At 46.1% G+C, this 16,173-nt stretch overlaps 1 protein-coding gene across 1 annotated transcript; it reads left to right on the forward strand.

The window, feature by feature from the left end:
- The first annotated feature begins 3,181 nt into the window (after positions 1-3,181).
- LOC111222454 (hepatocyte nuclear factor 6-like) lies at positions 3,182-11,597 on the forward strand. Its single transcript, XM_022746187.1, has 2 exons — positions 3,182-4,226; positions 11,287-11,597. Exons 1-2 carry the CDS (start codon positions 3,182-3,184, stop codon positions 11,595-11,597), a joined length of 1,356 nt encoding a protein of 451 aa, XP_022601908.1.
- The last annotated feature ends 4,576 nt before the right edge of the window (positions 11,598-16,173 follow it).

Consider the following 16,173-nt stretch of genomic DNA (forward strand, 5'->3'; position numbering starts at 1 on the left):
GAGGCTGCTGCTGTTACTCTCACTGTAAGTCCCTCTGAGAGCATCAGCTAAATGGCTGAAATGTAAATGTTTTGGCTGTAATGTTGCTGATCCTGCTGCTGCTGCTGCTGCTGCTGCTCTCAGTGAGGAGAGTGACTCTGGATGAGAGAGCATCAGCTAAATCCTTAAAATGGAAATTGTCTTGAGCTGCTACTGGAAGCTTGAACGCATCAGTCCAGTGGATGTAATGTAAATATATTTTTCATCGTAACTGCTCATTACGCAGGACTGAAAGATTACTCCAACATTTAGTGTTTGAGACTGGTGTTGACAAACCCAAACCCCTGAACATCCCGCCGGGTGTCAGCTTCCCCTCCAGGCCCCGCAGTGTAAAAAGTTGGGGGGCCTTGCAGCTCGGATGTCAGCCGAGCCTTCTCGGGTTTTCAAGCCACAGAAGGTGAACTTTCACCCCGACCTCCTTTTATTTTCGCTCTGTAGCCGTTGACCATTTTTTTTTTACCTCCAGCTACTCGCCATCCACATACACGCATCCCTCCGTGCTAGGCTGCGCGCAGGGCGGATCGATAGGGCAGCATCTGCTCCGGGAAGCCGGCGGTCCCACACCGCGCACCGCTCCGCTGTTTCCAAACGCCAGAACTGCTCATCTCTGAAAATTAAACTGACAGACAGATATGATTAGTATGCGCTCTGCCTCTCTGCTTCTGTCTCTCTCTGTGTTTCTCTCTGAGGCCGGGGCGCGCGCAAACACGCACGCACGGGCCTTACCATGCAGACTAGATGTATATTTATGCCTCTTATACACACACAGTATGCGCCGACACACATAATGTACACTGGTCTCATGTGAACGCGCATGCAACAGTACAGGCCTTCGTGCACGCACAGTTACGCGCGCTCGTCTCACTTAAATTAGACACAAATTGATGCCTGTGCACACTGCACGTTAAATTTACACAAATCTCTACTCTTGCGCGTGCACACGGGCACACACGCACGCGCCCCCAGCAGGCCCTGGCCTGCAGTGTGTCTGCAGCAGCAGGTCGAGGGTCTTCTGAAAAAAAAAGGGTCGCATTGATCTTGTTGAGGGACTTTCCAGACTCAAGTGTTGGCGGCGGTGTGAGTGAATGGAGCCGCGCGCTGAGTGCTGATTAAGAGCCGGCTAAACACGAGCGTCACTTGACAGCATTTACTCCTGGAAAGTGGGATTTACATTTATCTTAAACCAACAAGAGGAGTCAGAAAATTAAAGGAATACAAACTGCTTCTGGATTATTTGGTGCTGAATAGGAAGAATAAAAATCCAGGATGTGGCCTGGTGTGAAGATGGCGCACAGCAGAGTGTAAATGGATTTTTTTTTCTGTAGTCGATAAGTTAGTGAGGCGATTCACATAATAGCATATTCACCCTTAATTCGTTTTTTTAATAATCTCAGCCACCCCTGCACTGATATAAAAAATTAGACAGGTAATAAGAGTAAAAGATATTATTAAAATTTGCCAAAAAATAAAAGTCATAACAGAAAAAAAATGAAATTCCCATTCAGTCTCCATGTTATAGATAATTTCATCCCCGTGACAATAGCAGCAGAAGCGTCATGTGTCATAAAGAAGAGCAGAAACGACATTAGCTGCAGTCTGTGTGAAAACCCATTGATCAGATACAATAAACGGCCCAGCGCAGCACAATGACCTGGATGTGTGCACATAATTCATAAGTTGTGCATGCAATCAGCTAAAGAAGGCTTAACCTGTGGGGTTATGAGAAAGGGAGCATCTCCACCTACACACCTCCCCCCTCCCAGTCCACCCCCTACCCTCCAGCCCCCCAGCCCCACCCCCGGAGAGAAAGGGTTAATTGGAGTAGGAATTTCATCGCACATCTGTCAGATTTTTAAGGCCGTGACGCACTGAAAGCAGAGAGTCAATGTGAGCAAAGGGGGAGGAGGAGGAGGAGGAGGAGAATGAGAAAGAGTTGGTGGTGAGATCGATGAAGTGGCAGGCAGAGGGAAGAGGAGGAGGAGGAGGAAAATCTCACGAGATAATGAAAGAAAAAGAGGAGAGCTTGCTAGTGTAGAGCAAAGAAAGAAGAAGAAGGAAAAAAAAAACCGAGGCTAGACCTGGAGATTTTTTAGAGTGGGAAAACAAAGACCGGGAAAAAAGGGGGAACGAAAGCAGCGAGAGAGGTTTCGTGCTGTAACCGCAGATGGTTTTTGCACTCTGGTTTTGGTGAATGTAGCACCCCGGGGCGCAGCGGACCAATTGTGTGAATCTGCAGGGCTGCTTCGGCGACACAATCGGGAGAGATGCACAGGAGGGACAACAGCCGCGGACGCGCTCTGAGAAGTGGATGTTAAAGGTAGGATTTTTCTGGAGCTCTGTAAACCTTCACACGTCGGTGATCTTGTCTTTGAATCGCCATCATTTTTTTTTTTTTTTTTTTTTTTTTTTTTTTTTTTTTTTAGTTAACGCATCGTTCAGATTCATTACATGTGATGTAAATATGCAAACGCACCGGTAATGTGCAGCGCTTCGCATGCGCGCTGCTCCCCTTGCGTTTATAACTTTGCATAAGAAGAAAAGAAATGTGATTCCAAAGATGAGATTTGGTTGAAGTGATCAAAACATCGATATCGGTGTTTTCTCTCGTGCGTTCCGCGGGATGTCTGAGGTAAAAGAAATGACTCATATGCTTCTATTATTGTCACTGTTTTGGAAACACGAGTGTCTAATACTGATGAGACGAACGTTATTCGTCTGTTTTCCTTCTCTGATGCGATGAAAGTTTGAATACAGCGAGTAGTAACAGCGCCTGTCTTGTCTCACGCAGGCACAAAAGCGAGGCTTCTGCCGAGGAACACAGCTGAGCACCGAAGAGAGCAGAGTGCTGATGCAGGAGCGAGAATAAAAAAATAAAAAAAATCACAGTAAAAGCTCCCGATGCTGTTGCGACCTCGTTTCCTGGGAGTTTGAGGGAGTTTGAAGACAGTACTTAACGTTATCAGATAATTAATTAGACATCCCATAAGCCCGGAAATCAATTAATTCACAAATCAATAAATCCATAGTCTGGTGTAACAAGAGACCTTCCAGACTGTTAGCCCGGCTGCTGAGCAACAACAACAAGAGAAGAGCAACAACACAACAGGGGCGAGAGATACGCATTTATTTGCTGAAACTGAAGATGGATGGGAGTCTAGGGGAGATGTCCCTCCACAGTCACTCAGATCTGGCTCACAGCCAGGACGGCAGGGCCATGCTGCACTCCCGGGACCTCTCAGCTGCTTTCCCCAGGCCTTCCCTCGGGGGCTCCTCCATGTCTCTGGAGCCGGAACCTCGTCCACCGGGCTTCGACCACTCCATGTCGGCGCTGGGCTACAGCGGCGACTCCCCGTCCAGCTCTGGCAGCACCTACACCACCCTGACCCCACTGCAGCCCTTTGACGACAAGTTCCACCACCACCACCATCACCACCACCCCTGCCTGCCTGTCAGCAACGTCATTGGCAGCTTCACCCTCATGCGCGAGGACCGAGGCCTCAGCACCAACTTCTACAACCCCTATGGCAAGGACCTCGCCATGTCCCAAAGCCTGTCGCCCCCCTCCACAGGTTCAGGCCTGGGCTCCTCCATGCACGGCTATGGCAGCCTGGGTAACAGTCCCAATGGCAACGGTGGCCAGATGCTCCATGGTGGCTACGACGTCCATGGGGGGAGCTTGTTCTGCCGGACATCGGATTTTGGCCGCGAGATGTCGCCACCGGGCCTAGGAGGAGGCGAGGTGTCAGTGGGGCATCAGTTGAATAAAATGGAGGCTCACCAGCATGCCGCGGGCCACCACCCTCACATCTACAGCCAGCACTACCAGCCCCACCATCACCCGAGCCAGCAGGCCTCCAAGATGGGTGAGCACCTGCACTCAACGTCGTCCGCCTCGTCCTCGCCCGGCGAGGGCATGCTGCCGGGCTTGCAGGGCGGAGGCAGCACCGGGGAGGAGATCAATACCAGGGATGTGGCCCAGAGGATCATCACTGAGCTGAAGAGGTACAGCATCCCCCAGGCCATCTTCGCCGAGAGGGTTCTGTGTAGGTCACAGGGCACGCTGTCTGACCTCCTGAGGAACCCCAAGCCCTGGGGCAAGCTCAAGTCCGGCCGCGAGACCTTTAAGAGGATGTCCCGCTGGCTCCAGGAGCCCGAGTTTCAAAGAATGGCCTCGCTCCGGCTGGAGGGTAAGATCTGGCTTTGCTCTCTATCTACCTCTCTCACACACACACACACACACACGCTCACACAGAAACCACTACAACAAAAACACACACACACTATTCCCCTGTTTTCCCCAAACACCTTCCTTCTCTATGTCTTCCAAAAAAAAATTCTTCTCTCCAGCAATCAGTATGCAGCTCAGGTTGAGACATGAGGAAAAGCAAAAGCATCATACTCATGTTTCCCTTCTTCACACCACTGTGATGGTAGCACTGCTTTCAGCCATTGTCTCAACAGCCTGGATAATAGCAACTCATCAGCACATTGAGGACAGTTTGAGCAAGAAAGGGCCATATGTGCCGTTCCTTTGTTTACTTTGCTCCCAAACAGCTCCTATTGATTTGTACAGTAGCTACAATAAAAAAAAAAGCCACAGACATTTGCCCTCCTCTTAAATGAACCATGAAGATCAGCTCGAGCAGCGGTTTGGCAATTTAATCGCTTTTGAGCCCACAAAATAATTTGCGCAGATATGCCATTCTGGAGCAATTGATTAATTCGAGCAGTGATTTATATCTGCTCAGCGCGCGGCTGAAGTTGAGTTGGCAAAGGTAGCTGATGCAAATTAGACTTGAGCTTCTGCCAGACGTCTTTTATCAACGTCGTCACCGAGGCAATTACAGCGAGGCTAAATACAAATGTTGTTCTGCTCCGAGGCAGCACCTTGTAGGTTTATGAGATTCTTCATATCGGGGGGGGGGGGCTTGTTTTCTTAACTGGAGGTGCATGTAGTTGTCAGAGATGAATTGATTAGTTGACCGTCAGATAATTAATTCACAACTATTTTGATTCTCAGTTAATAAAATTCACTTATCAAGCAGAAGTGGCAGGTTCAAGCTTGTGAGCGTGTGAGAATTTGCTGCTTTTTCTACGATATCAATGTAAATTTTTTTTATTTAGTTTTTGTAAAATTACAGATTTTATGAACTTAACTTTTAGAATTATTTGTAAAGACAATGAAGAAATGAATCAATATAAAATTTTAAAAAAAATCATGAGTTGCAGGCCTGGTAGTATTCATACAGATTTCATGGGGGAAAAAAATTTTTTTTTTTTTTTTTTTTTTTTTTTTTAAAAAATATTTTTTTTTTTTCTTTTTTTTTGAAAGGCACATTGTAATCTGCTGCTTGACATTTAATATTCTTTGGGGATGTGAGTTGAAGAGACGACAGCACGCTGTACAGTGCCGTGTTACAGTGTTGTACCTCCACAGGGACTGAGGGCCCATCTGATACACGACGCACAGAAAGAGATCCAAGTGAACACAGTAATATGAGATGAGCATATACCAGTGTGTGTGTGTGTGTGTGTGTGTGTGTGTGTGTGTGTGTGTGTGTGTGTGTGTGTGTATCTGCAAGTGGTCTGCTCACTGCGGGGGTCTGTGAGCAGTACGTGTGTGTGAGCCTGTCCAGTTGATCACTGCTTTTCGCTCTCTGTCAGCAGCTCCACTGATTAAGCCCAGCAACACAATAGGGTTCATAGGTAATGATTGTGCACTCTTGCAATCCCTTCACAATTATTGATCTTTGATTGTTTGGCTCCGAGAGCACATGTGTACATCCTCCATTTAGCAAAACGTTACACCAATCACACGCAAACCTCTTATCTGAAAGATGGGTTATCTCTGGGTTCGTTTCTGTAGTTTCCACAGAAACGTCGTGTGATGAATCCAACTCTGTGATTTTGAGACTTTGTATGCAAAACGCCTCTTCCTGTCCCACAAAAAAAAAAAAACTAATCTTCCTCATGATAAAACAGCCCTTTGTTCCTTCAAGCAGATTCCTAATCACCGATCATTCCCTCTTTATTTGCAGCATCCTTGTTTCTTCATCTTTACAAACACAAACATTATTTTAACGAGTCAGTGCTCCGAGTCCGAGCAGCCGATCAATCAGACTCATAAAAAATTAAAGTCCCTACACAGAGAACTGTGCTAATGTTTGACAATGCTCTCTCTCTCTCTCTCTCTCTCTCTCTCTCTCTCTCTCTCTCTCTCTCTCTCTCTCTCTGCTCCCACACACTCTGAAATTGCATATTTAGTTCTTGGCAGAGCCACAATTTGGACATCTCGGCACTTTTCTACATAACCTACTTTCCAAAGGGGGTTGTTGTTTTTTTTTTTTTTCCTTCCCCCCTGGCCAACCCCCTTTTGTTTAATTACAAGCCTCTATTGATTTCCATGGGAAAGAGCAGCACGCCTTGCCCACACACACCTCGGCCGCATCGGCGAATCGAGACTGGAATTAGAATGTGCTGTGCCCTGTGCTCCCCAGTCTGAAGATAGCTCAAGTGCTCTCTGCTTCACGCCTCAAGTTTTAAGATGATCCTCTTTAATGCAACACTCGCTTAAATACATAGAAGGCCCTTCGGTGTCAACCAGCAGCAGCGCCATGTTATTTCCATAACTACGTCTCTTATATATGGAGGGCTGCAGAGCTGTGGACGCTCTGTCATTATGGAGCGTAGTTGCTGCCATTTTGTCTTTTTCAAATAATTGTCTTTCTGCAGAGACATTTTTGCTAAACACGGAGGAGGTGATCTCTTGGATTTATCCGCAGTATCGTTTTTTTTTTTCTGTGTGTGTGTGTGTGTGTGTGTGTAAGTGTGTGTGTGTATGCTCTATGGATTACCGCACTGTATATGAGATGCATCTCCAGCCCAACCTCAGGCTGTGGAGGAGGCAATCAGGATTTAGGTGGAGAAGAAGGCAGGATAAAGACGATACAGCCATGCTCCGACACTTAAAGTCGAGGGGGGGGGTGTAGGGATCAGAGACTATAACTTTAAAGATGATGGCCGAAGCCCTTGACTAAAGGTCTAAATGAATAAGAAAGGTCAATGCGGTTTACGTGTCGGCTCCAGTGCCTGCACCACCCCCACAGTAATGAAAGCCACAAAGCCCTGTCCACCTCTCGCTGCATACAGTTCACATTCGGCCAGCGAGGCTCAAAGGTCAAAGCGGATTCCATTTACATATCAGGAATTGGTAAACAGGCCGACGTGGCCTTAGCCGCACCAAACAAACAGGGTTGTCGTTTTTGTTTTGTTTTTTGTTTATTGTTTTGTTGTTTTTTTTTGTTTTTTATTTGCTTTTTGTTTTTTTTTTTATCTGGCTCTTGCAGCTCCCCCCACTCCGGCGCTGAAGGGGTTAACCAGCCTCTGTGGGTCGAGTAGTCTGAGCTGCACAGATTTAATCAATAATTTCTATCAGCCCCTGGCCCAAGAAATCAGCAGGGGGTGGGCTGGGGCTGGGAAGGGGGGGGGCAGGGAGGGAGGGGTGGTGGGTGAGGGGGGCTCTGCTTGGCGTGATGGTGGAGGGGGGTAAGTGGGGGGAGGGGGGGGGGGTAGGTTGGGACGCCGGGGGGTAGGGAAAGGGCTTTCGATCACGTTTCAGCAACACGAGACAGGGGCGTACATCATGATTAGGGGCTGTTCCCACGATCATAAGAAGCCTATAGGGGAATATTTATGTCTCCAGGAGTAGCCCCAGCACCGGGGATTTATAGCATGGTAATTGTGAGCCTTTTACACATGATTACAGCATAAGGAAGCATTTACTTAATGGTCGGCGTTATGATCGTCAGTAAGGGAGAGAGAGAGCCGGGGACGGGATGGAGGCGAGCAGGAGGAGGAGGAGGAGGAGACCTGCAGGACACCCCGACTCCTCCAACAAGCCATAAATCCACGCTACAAGCGAGCTAGCCAGCACTATCATGTCATTCCTTTCATTACTACATGAGCTGAGAGTGCACCACTGTATATACCTTCTATAGCTGCAGCCCACCTCCCAACCCCCAACCCAGAAATATTGATGGAGGGGATGGTGTAACGCCTGTGAAAAATGTAGCATTTGGAGTGTAAAAAAAAAAGAAAATAATAATTTCACTTGTAGTGATATTGACATGCCGCTGACATCTCGGCCTGTTCAGATTTTAATGAGACGTCGTTCGATAACTCTCAGAAATGCAAACGAGCTCTGGATGCCTAAACGCTAACAGGCTCCTGTAATCTCGGGTTGACAAGAGTGCATCCCCGAGTCAAAACATTTCCTTCAGATAATGATTTTAAGGGAGAATGTACGCGGGGATTTCACGTCCACGTTTACTTTAAGTTTCAGAAACTCAGCTGGACGTTAGAGCAGCCAAAGCCAGGCCAGCCCGGGTGCCACGTACACCCACACACACACACACACACACACACACACACACACACGCAGGCTGCGGCTCTGGTGCTGCTGTTGTGATGGCACTCGGGCAGCGAGGTCACACTTATTTCTCAAGCGCTCTGCTAATGAGAGAAAATTTGCCACAGCGAGTTGTGGAGGGAGTGAAGAAGCCGGTCATACAGTAAACATCAGCGGCAGCCCCTCGCTGTGTGAGATGTTTCTCAATAGGAAGATGTAAGCCAATCAATTGATCGTGTCAGTGCTGTCTTGAGAGTAAAAGGCAGCATCTGTGGTTAATTCAATGTATGTTTGTAGCGTGTGTGAGTTGGATTGTGTTTCTCTGTGTGTTTCGGGTGTGTTTTGAGATGTGGGATTTTACTAGCTGATATCTCCATCTAATCAAGTCATTTTTGTCAATAATAGAGTTCCATAAACCTTGTTTTCCTGACACAAGTGAAGAAGTCTGCCAGTGCAGCAACCAGAAAGCAGCTTGCTTCAAGAATCTTTCAGAATAAAGTGCCGTTTTTCTTGATTCTAGTGCTGTGATCTGTCTTGTTTCCAAATAGTTGGCACTTATTTTTATAAATTTGTTGTAAGAATTGGATATGATTTGGAAACAGTTTCTGTTTTGGCACATTTCTTAACTTATTGTGAGAAAATAAGACATAAAACTGGCCCTTTCCTGTGATGTTGTTACAGTGAAGGCTGTTCTCATGCTAAAAATGTCTAATGACTCAGTGTTACCCCCCCCCCCCCCCCACACACACACACACACGTTTTTGTTCTCCTGAAACAGCATGTTAAAGACGATGGATGGATCATAAGTCTGAATTCAGCTCCAAACTAAATAAAAATATTATTATTGCACATTTAAGCCAGGAACAGAAAAAGAAAAAAAAGAAAAGATAACTTCTGCTTTCAATTTGCAGTTCAATATTTAATAAAAGTCCGCTATCGGCACCAGTCGACACCAGGCCTTCATCACTGTGTGTGTGTGTGTGTTTGTGTGTGTGTGTTTATGTGTGTTCTGTTATGTTGTGCACCCATACACCAATGCTTACACTTAGAAACACATTTGATACCATCAGCAAAACAGTCGCTCAGCCGCACAGTGCTGATTGAAACCTCTTAAAAGTGTGCATTTAGGTAATTGCATGACTCCCCAACCCCTCCCCAAATATGTTTTAGTCCACTTAAGGCTTCTAAACACCCTGGGCAATGCCGACTCCGCTTGTTTCACTCACCCCTGACGTAACCCGCCGTTAATAGAAAATAAATTAGTTCCTCCTAAAGTGATTATTACTCACTCACTGCCGCCACATGTAAATGACTTTTATGAGAAACTAATGATGTTGAAGTGTCCACTAAGGGAAAGGGAAGAGGAGGAAGTGGAAGGAGATGGGCAGAGAAAGAGAGAGAGAGTGAGAGAGAGAGAGAGAGAGGAGGGGGGAGGGAGGGGAAGTTGGCTCGGTACACAAAGGCAGAGGTTGGTGTTGTGTTTCCTGTAAATACAGAATTACAGCGTGTTCGGGGTGAAAGGTTCAGCGATAGATATGCAGAGGAACATGCAGCCTGAATTCAAAATGCTCGTCTGATTCTCAAAATGGATCTGAGCTCAGCCCACACACATCAGCCAGTTTTTCTTACTCACTCAACAAAACTGGCTCTCTTTTTTTTTCTTTTTTTTTCATTCGCTGGGTTATTATTATTATTATTATTATTATTTTCTTCTTCTTTTTAAATTTCAGACTTTGTGAGGAAATATAGACGATCTAATTGGGCTGGCTGGCTGCTGCAGCTGCAGTGCTGTTTAACCCAGACCCTGAGTTTTGATTTTTGTGGTTGTAAGAAGGAGTGGCATTAAAAAAGCAAATTACCACAAGACTTCATCACCTCTATTACCACTTAAAAAGTTTGAACATGGCCAACTTTGACATGGAGCTAATACAGCAAGAAATAATGAGATAATGGAATCATGTTTTTATCCTCTGTGGACTACAAGATAAAAAACAGATACAGAAATATATTAAAGAAGACAAAGTGTGTCTAATATGGGGCAACTGATGCTATCAGTTCTTTTTTTAATGCACTTACAAGAAATCAAATTCTAACTTTTCTCTTATGTGTAAGTGAATGAATCTTTAGATGATTCTGGTGTCTGTCTTTCACTTTGCACTTTGACTTATTTTCTCTTGAGCCTCTGAATGTACGTGGAGCAGTAAAAGCCAGAATCCATAAGTGCTGTAATAGATTAGATAGACGTAACTGTTGCAGTGATTACATTATATCAGAACAAGAAGACGGGAGAGAGATTTGGGCTGAAAATGATTACTCTTTGGTTCAGTGGTGCTTTTGTGAAATGAGAAGTCGACTGCACATCTGTTCGTGTCTTTGATTGTTTTTTGGAAGACCATTGTCAAAAGATGACGACAGCAGATTTTTGCACTTTGTCTTTAAGCCAGATCCATGTAGATCCTTAGACTGTTTTTCAAAAGGGGGGGGGGGGGGGGGGTGAAGAGCATAATGAAAACCATGAAGGAAAAACTTTCGAGCTTTGGCCTGGATGTAGTTTTATCTGGATCTGTTTTATCCCTGCAGCCTTACAGCAGCTCACTGGCAATAAGATGTGATAGGCTGAACATCTTGATTCCTTTACTGCACAATGAAGCAAGTTGCTGATTCATCTCTTTTAACTAATCAAAGTTGCTTAGCTAATCTGTTTTCTTTCAACAAATCCACTTTCCCTCGGCTTAATCCATTTGTCCTAGTTAGCCAGCCAGTCTGTTAGCTAACCTGTTTCTCCTTCCCCCTTTTTTTTATTTATTTTTTTTATTTATCTTTTATCCATCTGCCTGCAGCTTGCAAGCGGAAGGAGCAGGAGCAGAGCAAGCTGGAGCGCAACCAGGGCCCAAAGCGCACCAGGCTGGTGTTCACGGACCTGCAGCGGCGCACGCTCATGGCCATCTTCAGGGAGAACCACCGCCCGACCAAAGAGCTGCAGGTCACCATCTCCCAGCAGCTGGGCCTGGAGCTCTCCACCGTCAGCAACTTCTTCATGAACGCCCGCCGACGCAACCTCAACAAGTGGGCGGACGAGGGCCGTCCCTCCTCCACGGGTTCCTCGGGCTCCAGCGTCTCCTCCTCCGCAGTGTCCTGCAGCACGGCGTGATGACGGACCGCCGAGGAGGTGCGGTGGGGAGGGCGCCTGAGGGAGCAAGGGGGCACATAGACTGGTCTAGGCAGAGATCAGCCGTAATAAATGTCCTCCTCGTTATCAGAAGGAGCGACGGAGCCAGCTATTATAGATGATATTATGAAGATGAAGCATTTTCCCAAACCAAAGTCGATCACTCCCTTGAAATGGAAGGGGGGCGATACCCAGAGTGATATGACCGCAGGATGCGAGGTCCTGCTTTGTATAGTCAAGGGTGCAAAGATGATTTGACTCATAGAAGAGTCACACCCTTACATAGACACCATCTCATTGCATTATTTTGATTATGTAGATTAGAGATAATGAGGGTATTACAAATCAGGAGGAAGCATATTTTGGTGTACCTTCAGATCTATAGTCATCTCTCCAAATGTGAAGAATCAAGAGGTGCCGTTTGCTCACACCTGGAGAGCTCCATCGTGTAACTTCTTAATCAGAACTGTTCACCATCATCCAAAGACGTTAATCCTTCCCCCAATGTTCTTATGGTCCTGTTTTTTCCTCAAGAATCAAGGTGAAAGAGGAAGAAGAGGCTTTTTTTTTGTTTTGTTTTTGTTTTTTAACTTAACCATTTTTTTTTTCTGAAGAACCTGATTTCCCTTTCTTAGCATGTGTTTCCATGGTGATGGTTCCCAGGTCTGTGTGGCGTTGTTCCAAGTTTGGAATTATCCGGAGGGTTCTGTGGCGTCCGTGACTCCCAGCTGTCAATCATTCACCATCCAACAGGAGCCTTTCCTGTACTCATGCGAAGACGCTCCCGCCTCGAATGAATCAGAGTTTTCAAGGCGGGGGGGGGAGGAGGGGGGACCGCAGTGCATCTCGCCGTACGCCAGGACAGAATCAATAAACACAAGAAGGACGCAGAAAACAGACTCGTTGGTGCAAACGTCTAAGCTTTAAGACTCTCACTGAGCTTCCAAATGAAAGCTCCACAGCCATTTTTTTTGACTCAAAAATCAAGCCAAAAAAAAACAAAAAAAGAAGAAAAAATGAAAGACAGCCTTTGAACACAAAGGCTCCGCGGGGAAGAGGTAAACCTGACACAATGTATAGTGACATTGTAGTATTTTTTCCACTCATTTCCAAACAACTGTACACACCTCTGCTCCATTATGAAATCTTTTTTTTACAGATGTCTAGAAAAATGGAGGAATGTGATTCTTTCAGCCCTTTTTGTACAGATTTCAAGCACATCGCTCTATTTATAGAAACACATTGGAAGTGCGGGGCAGTTTGTTTCAGCCCTGCTGACGTACAAGGTCATTTTTTGGTCCACAAAGGAACGGCTTTAACATGCCTCCTTATAGCCAATAGTTAAATCAAACCAAGAACGTTTCAAATGCAATTGCTGATCTGATCAACGTATTTATTACTGCATTTGTGTATTTATTGTTTTCCCTTTTTTCTTTCCTCTTTCTATTTATTTGGTTATTTATTTATGCTATCTATATACTGTAAGTATTTATTTAACAATGCTCTGTATGTCTGTGTGAAACTGAAGACTTTTTTCTGATGGGCACTTTTAGCTGTAGAATCCCATCGTAATACCAAAGATTAACATTGCCTCCCTGAATGTACGGCCTGAATCCCTAAACCCTGTACCCGATCCCAACCCGATCCAGCCCGACCCACCCAGTGATGTTACGTATCTCTCTCTATCTTTAAGGCCTGGCCTTTGTTTTTGTTTTTTTATTGTTTTTTTTTTGGTTTTTGGTTTTTTTTTGTAGAATAATGGGGATTTCTTTACTCTTGCAAATGTCTCTGCGGTCAGCTCTTAATGCCAAGGCCAAAGCTTGTTTGAATGTTGTGCTAATATTTATAATTAATAACACTATGAATAATAACAATGAAGATGTGGCATCCCATAGGTTCACAGGTTGCTTGTAAAGTTGTGTTCAGACCAATGCCATCTGGCGGACTGTGTAAAGTGTCTGGGGACCCACTTAAAGCGCCGTCTGAAGGCCCAATTGAGTGTGAGTCCTTCAGGGTCACATGCAAACATGCGTACTGTGTGTCTGCCTGGGGAAATGCATGGTTGTGACCCCCCCCCAACCCCCCCCTCCCATCTCCCTCACCTGCCCCCCCCCTTCCTCCACAGTGCAGTGCAGACAGTCTTGTCTATGTCCAGCTCAGTGTGATCTCACTGTCCTCCACATGCCAAGCCCTTCTGCCAGTTGTCTCAGTTCCATGAGGGTTCATTCCTGGACTTTTGGGGTGTATGGGAGGGGGGGGGTGTTCTTGGGGTATGTTCCTAGGTTTCTGGAGGCATTGGCCCTCTGGTTTGTTCCTCATATTTTGAAGGCCTCTTAGGCTTGCAGGGTTTGTCCGTGGACCTCTTTGTGTCTTGGGGTTTGTTTCTCGTCTTGCAGGAGTCTCTGATTTTGTCACAGGGCTTTTGAGGTTCGTAGGGTTCGTCCAGGGGTTCATTGCTGGTCATCTGGGGTTCTGGGGTCCTCTAAGGTTCTTAGGGTTCCTCCTGCAACTTGCACAGGCATAAATGGCTTTGATTTTCCAACGTTTTGCCTGGTGAACACCTAAATCACCCTCGATCTGATTCTCTGACCCCTGTGTAAATGCTGCCAAAGAGTGGCGAGGCTAGCTTGGTCGTTTTCCACCCTCTCTCTCTCTCTCTCTCTCTCCCTCTCCCTCCGTCTCTTTACCTCTGTCTCTCTTTCTCTGTCTTTAACGTTGGAAGGGGTGGATTGCCGGGCCCCCTTCACAGCGTGCACTTGAAAGACGGGCGGTCATGAAAGAGGCCATCGACTTTTTCGCGGACTTCAAAGGGAAGGCTTTTTTCATCCCGTCTCCTCTCTGGGTATCTGGTCTGGGGTCCGCTCTTGGCCAGACCTGTGGGCTTTAGGGGGCATTCAAAGGGGGCGGGGGGAGATCAGAGAGGAGGCTGAATCATCCAGAATGAGGATAGTGGTAGTGGTGTGTGTGTGTAGGGAGAGAGAGGTGGGAGGGGGGGGTTGTTTGAGGAACAGGAGGTGTTGGAGTAGTGGGGCATGGAGCTGAATTAAACTTTAATGAGCAACAATTGTAAGCATGCTGAGAGCGAGGGGGGGGGCACTGGTGGGGGTGTGCAGTCGAGTCTGTACAGAGGGGAAAAATGAAAAATAAAAGAGCTTGGAGGCTCCTCTGCCGACCCCTGCTCGCTACTGTCATTGTATCAAAGCTGAGGTGACACCTTTCAGGTTTCTCTTTGTCTCTCTGACTGGGAGCCCAAAATGGAGACAGAGCTTTTTGTATTGAGCCACCTTCTGCTCCGTGTCAAGCAGGGAAGCTCCTCTCTTTCTGTACAGAGGAGAGGCGGGAAAGAGGGAGGGGAGGAGTGAATCCATTTGGCTGCTGCAGGTGATCCGCATTGCCATTTTAGCCTGCGGCACCCCCTAGTGGCTCTTCTAGAAACTTGACCCTGAAACAGGGCTGGCAGCCGAGGCCGTTGCAGAGCGGGTCTGAGGGGAGCGTAAATAATGAAATAGCAGAACTGAAAGCTAACGTGTTCTTTCAGAATAAAAGAAAAAAAAAAAGAAAAAAAAAGACCAAAAAAATTTACATTTTTTGATAATGTTTAAACCAAAAAAACAACCAAAGATTGATGGGTAACTGCTGAATCATTATGTATCATGGGTAGTTTTAGCAGTTCCCTATCAGAGCTACCGTAGCACTCAGAGGATTCAAAAAAAGCACCAGTGGGGTTCCGCGTGCTGATTATTTATGTTGCATAAAACAGTATTATGTTGAGCTGGAACTGAGAAACTGACATGAGGCAGTGTCTTCAGATGGAAGTCTTTTGACTCTGTAAACCCCAGTGTCCCCTATCTGTCCCCGCCCCCTCCCCTGTGTGTACATGAAGACTTTACCCATCTACCTCAACTGTGTGAGATGTTGTGTGGCAAAGATATTCCTTAACCAAAGAATCCATCCTGTCAGGGTGTCTGTCTGTCTGTCTATCTATCTTATCTTGTCTGTCCATCCGTCTCTTCTTCATGCCTTTTACTCCAAACCAAATGTGCTGGAATCAATCCGTAACAGGAGCCGAACGCGGCCCCCGTCCAGCCAAAGCTTAAAGTCCAGTATGCTAGTGTCCCATTGATCCATGCTCTGTATATATATAAACAAAATCATTCTCAAGACCAAAAAAGAAGGAGGTGACAATCCAAGCAAGGAGGATCTTGCTGTAATCAACGTTGCCTATTCCTTGTTTTTCCAAAAACTAGAATCATGTGACTTGCTGTAACAGAAAAAGCCCAAAAATCAAAACACTCATCCCAAGATAAAAAACAAAGGTCAGAGGAGACAGAAGCTATTTTTCCACATTTGTAAGCCACCCCTCCCACCCCTGTTTTTTCCGAAATGTTTAGTGTAGTTGAAATACCGTTCGATCCCACTGTTGTAAGTAGGAATTGATGAAATCCATACAAAAAGCTTTAAACGGGGAAGAGCTGAGGGGAATATTATATTTGAGTCAAAGTTTCCTCGGCTCGGACCCGACCCACCATGCTTTATCGTGCCATTCTTGTCCATGTGT

The sequence above is a fragment of the Seriola dumerili genome, unplaced genomic scaffold, assembly GCF_002260705.1.
Source record: "Seriola dumerili isolate Sdu_G_001 unplaced genomic scaffold, Sdu_1.0 BDQW01000092.1, whole genome shotgun sequence".
NCBI lineage: Eukaryota > Metazoa > Chordata > Actinopteri > Carangiformes > Carangidae > Seriola > Seriola dumerili.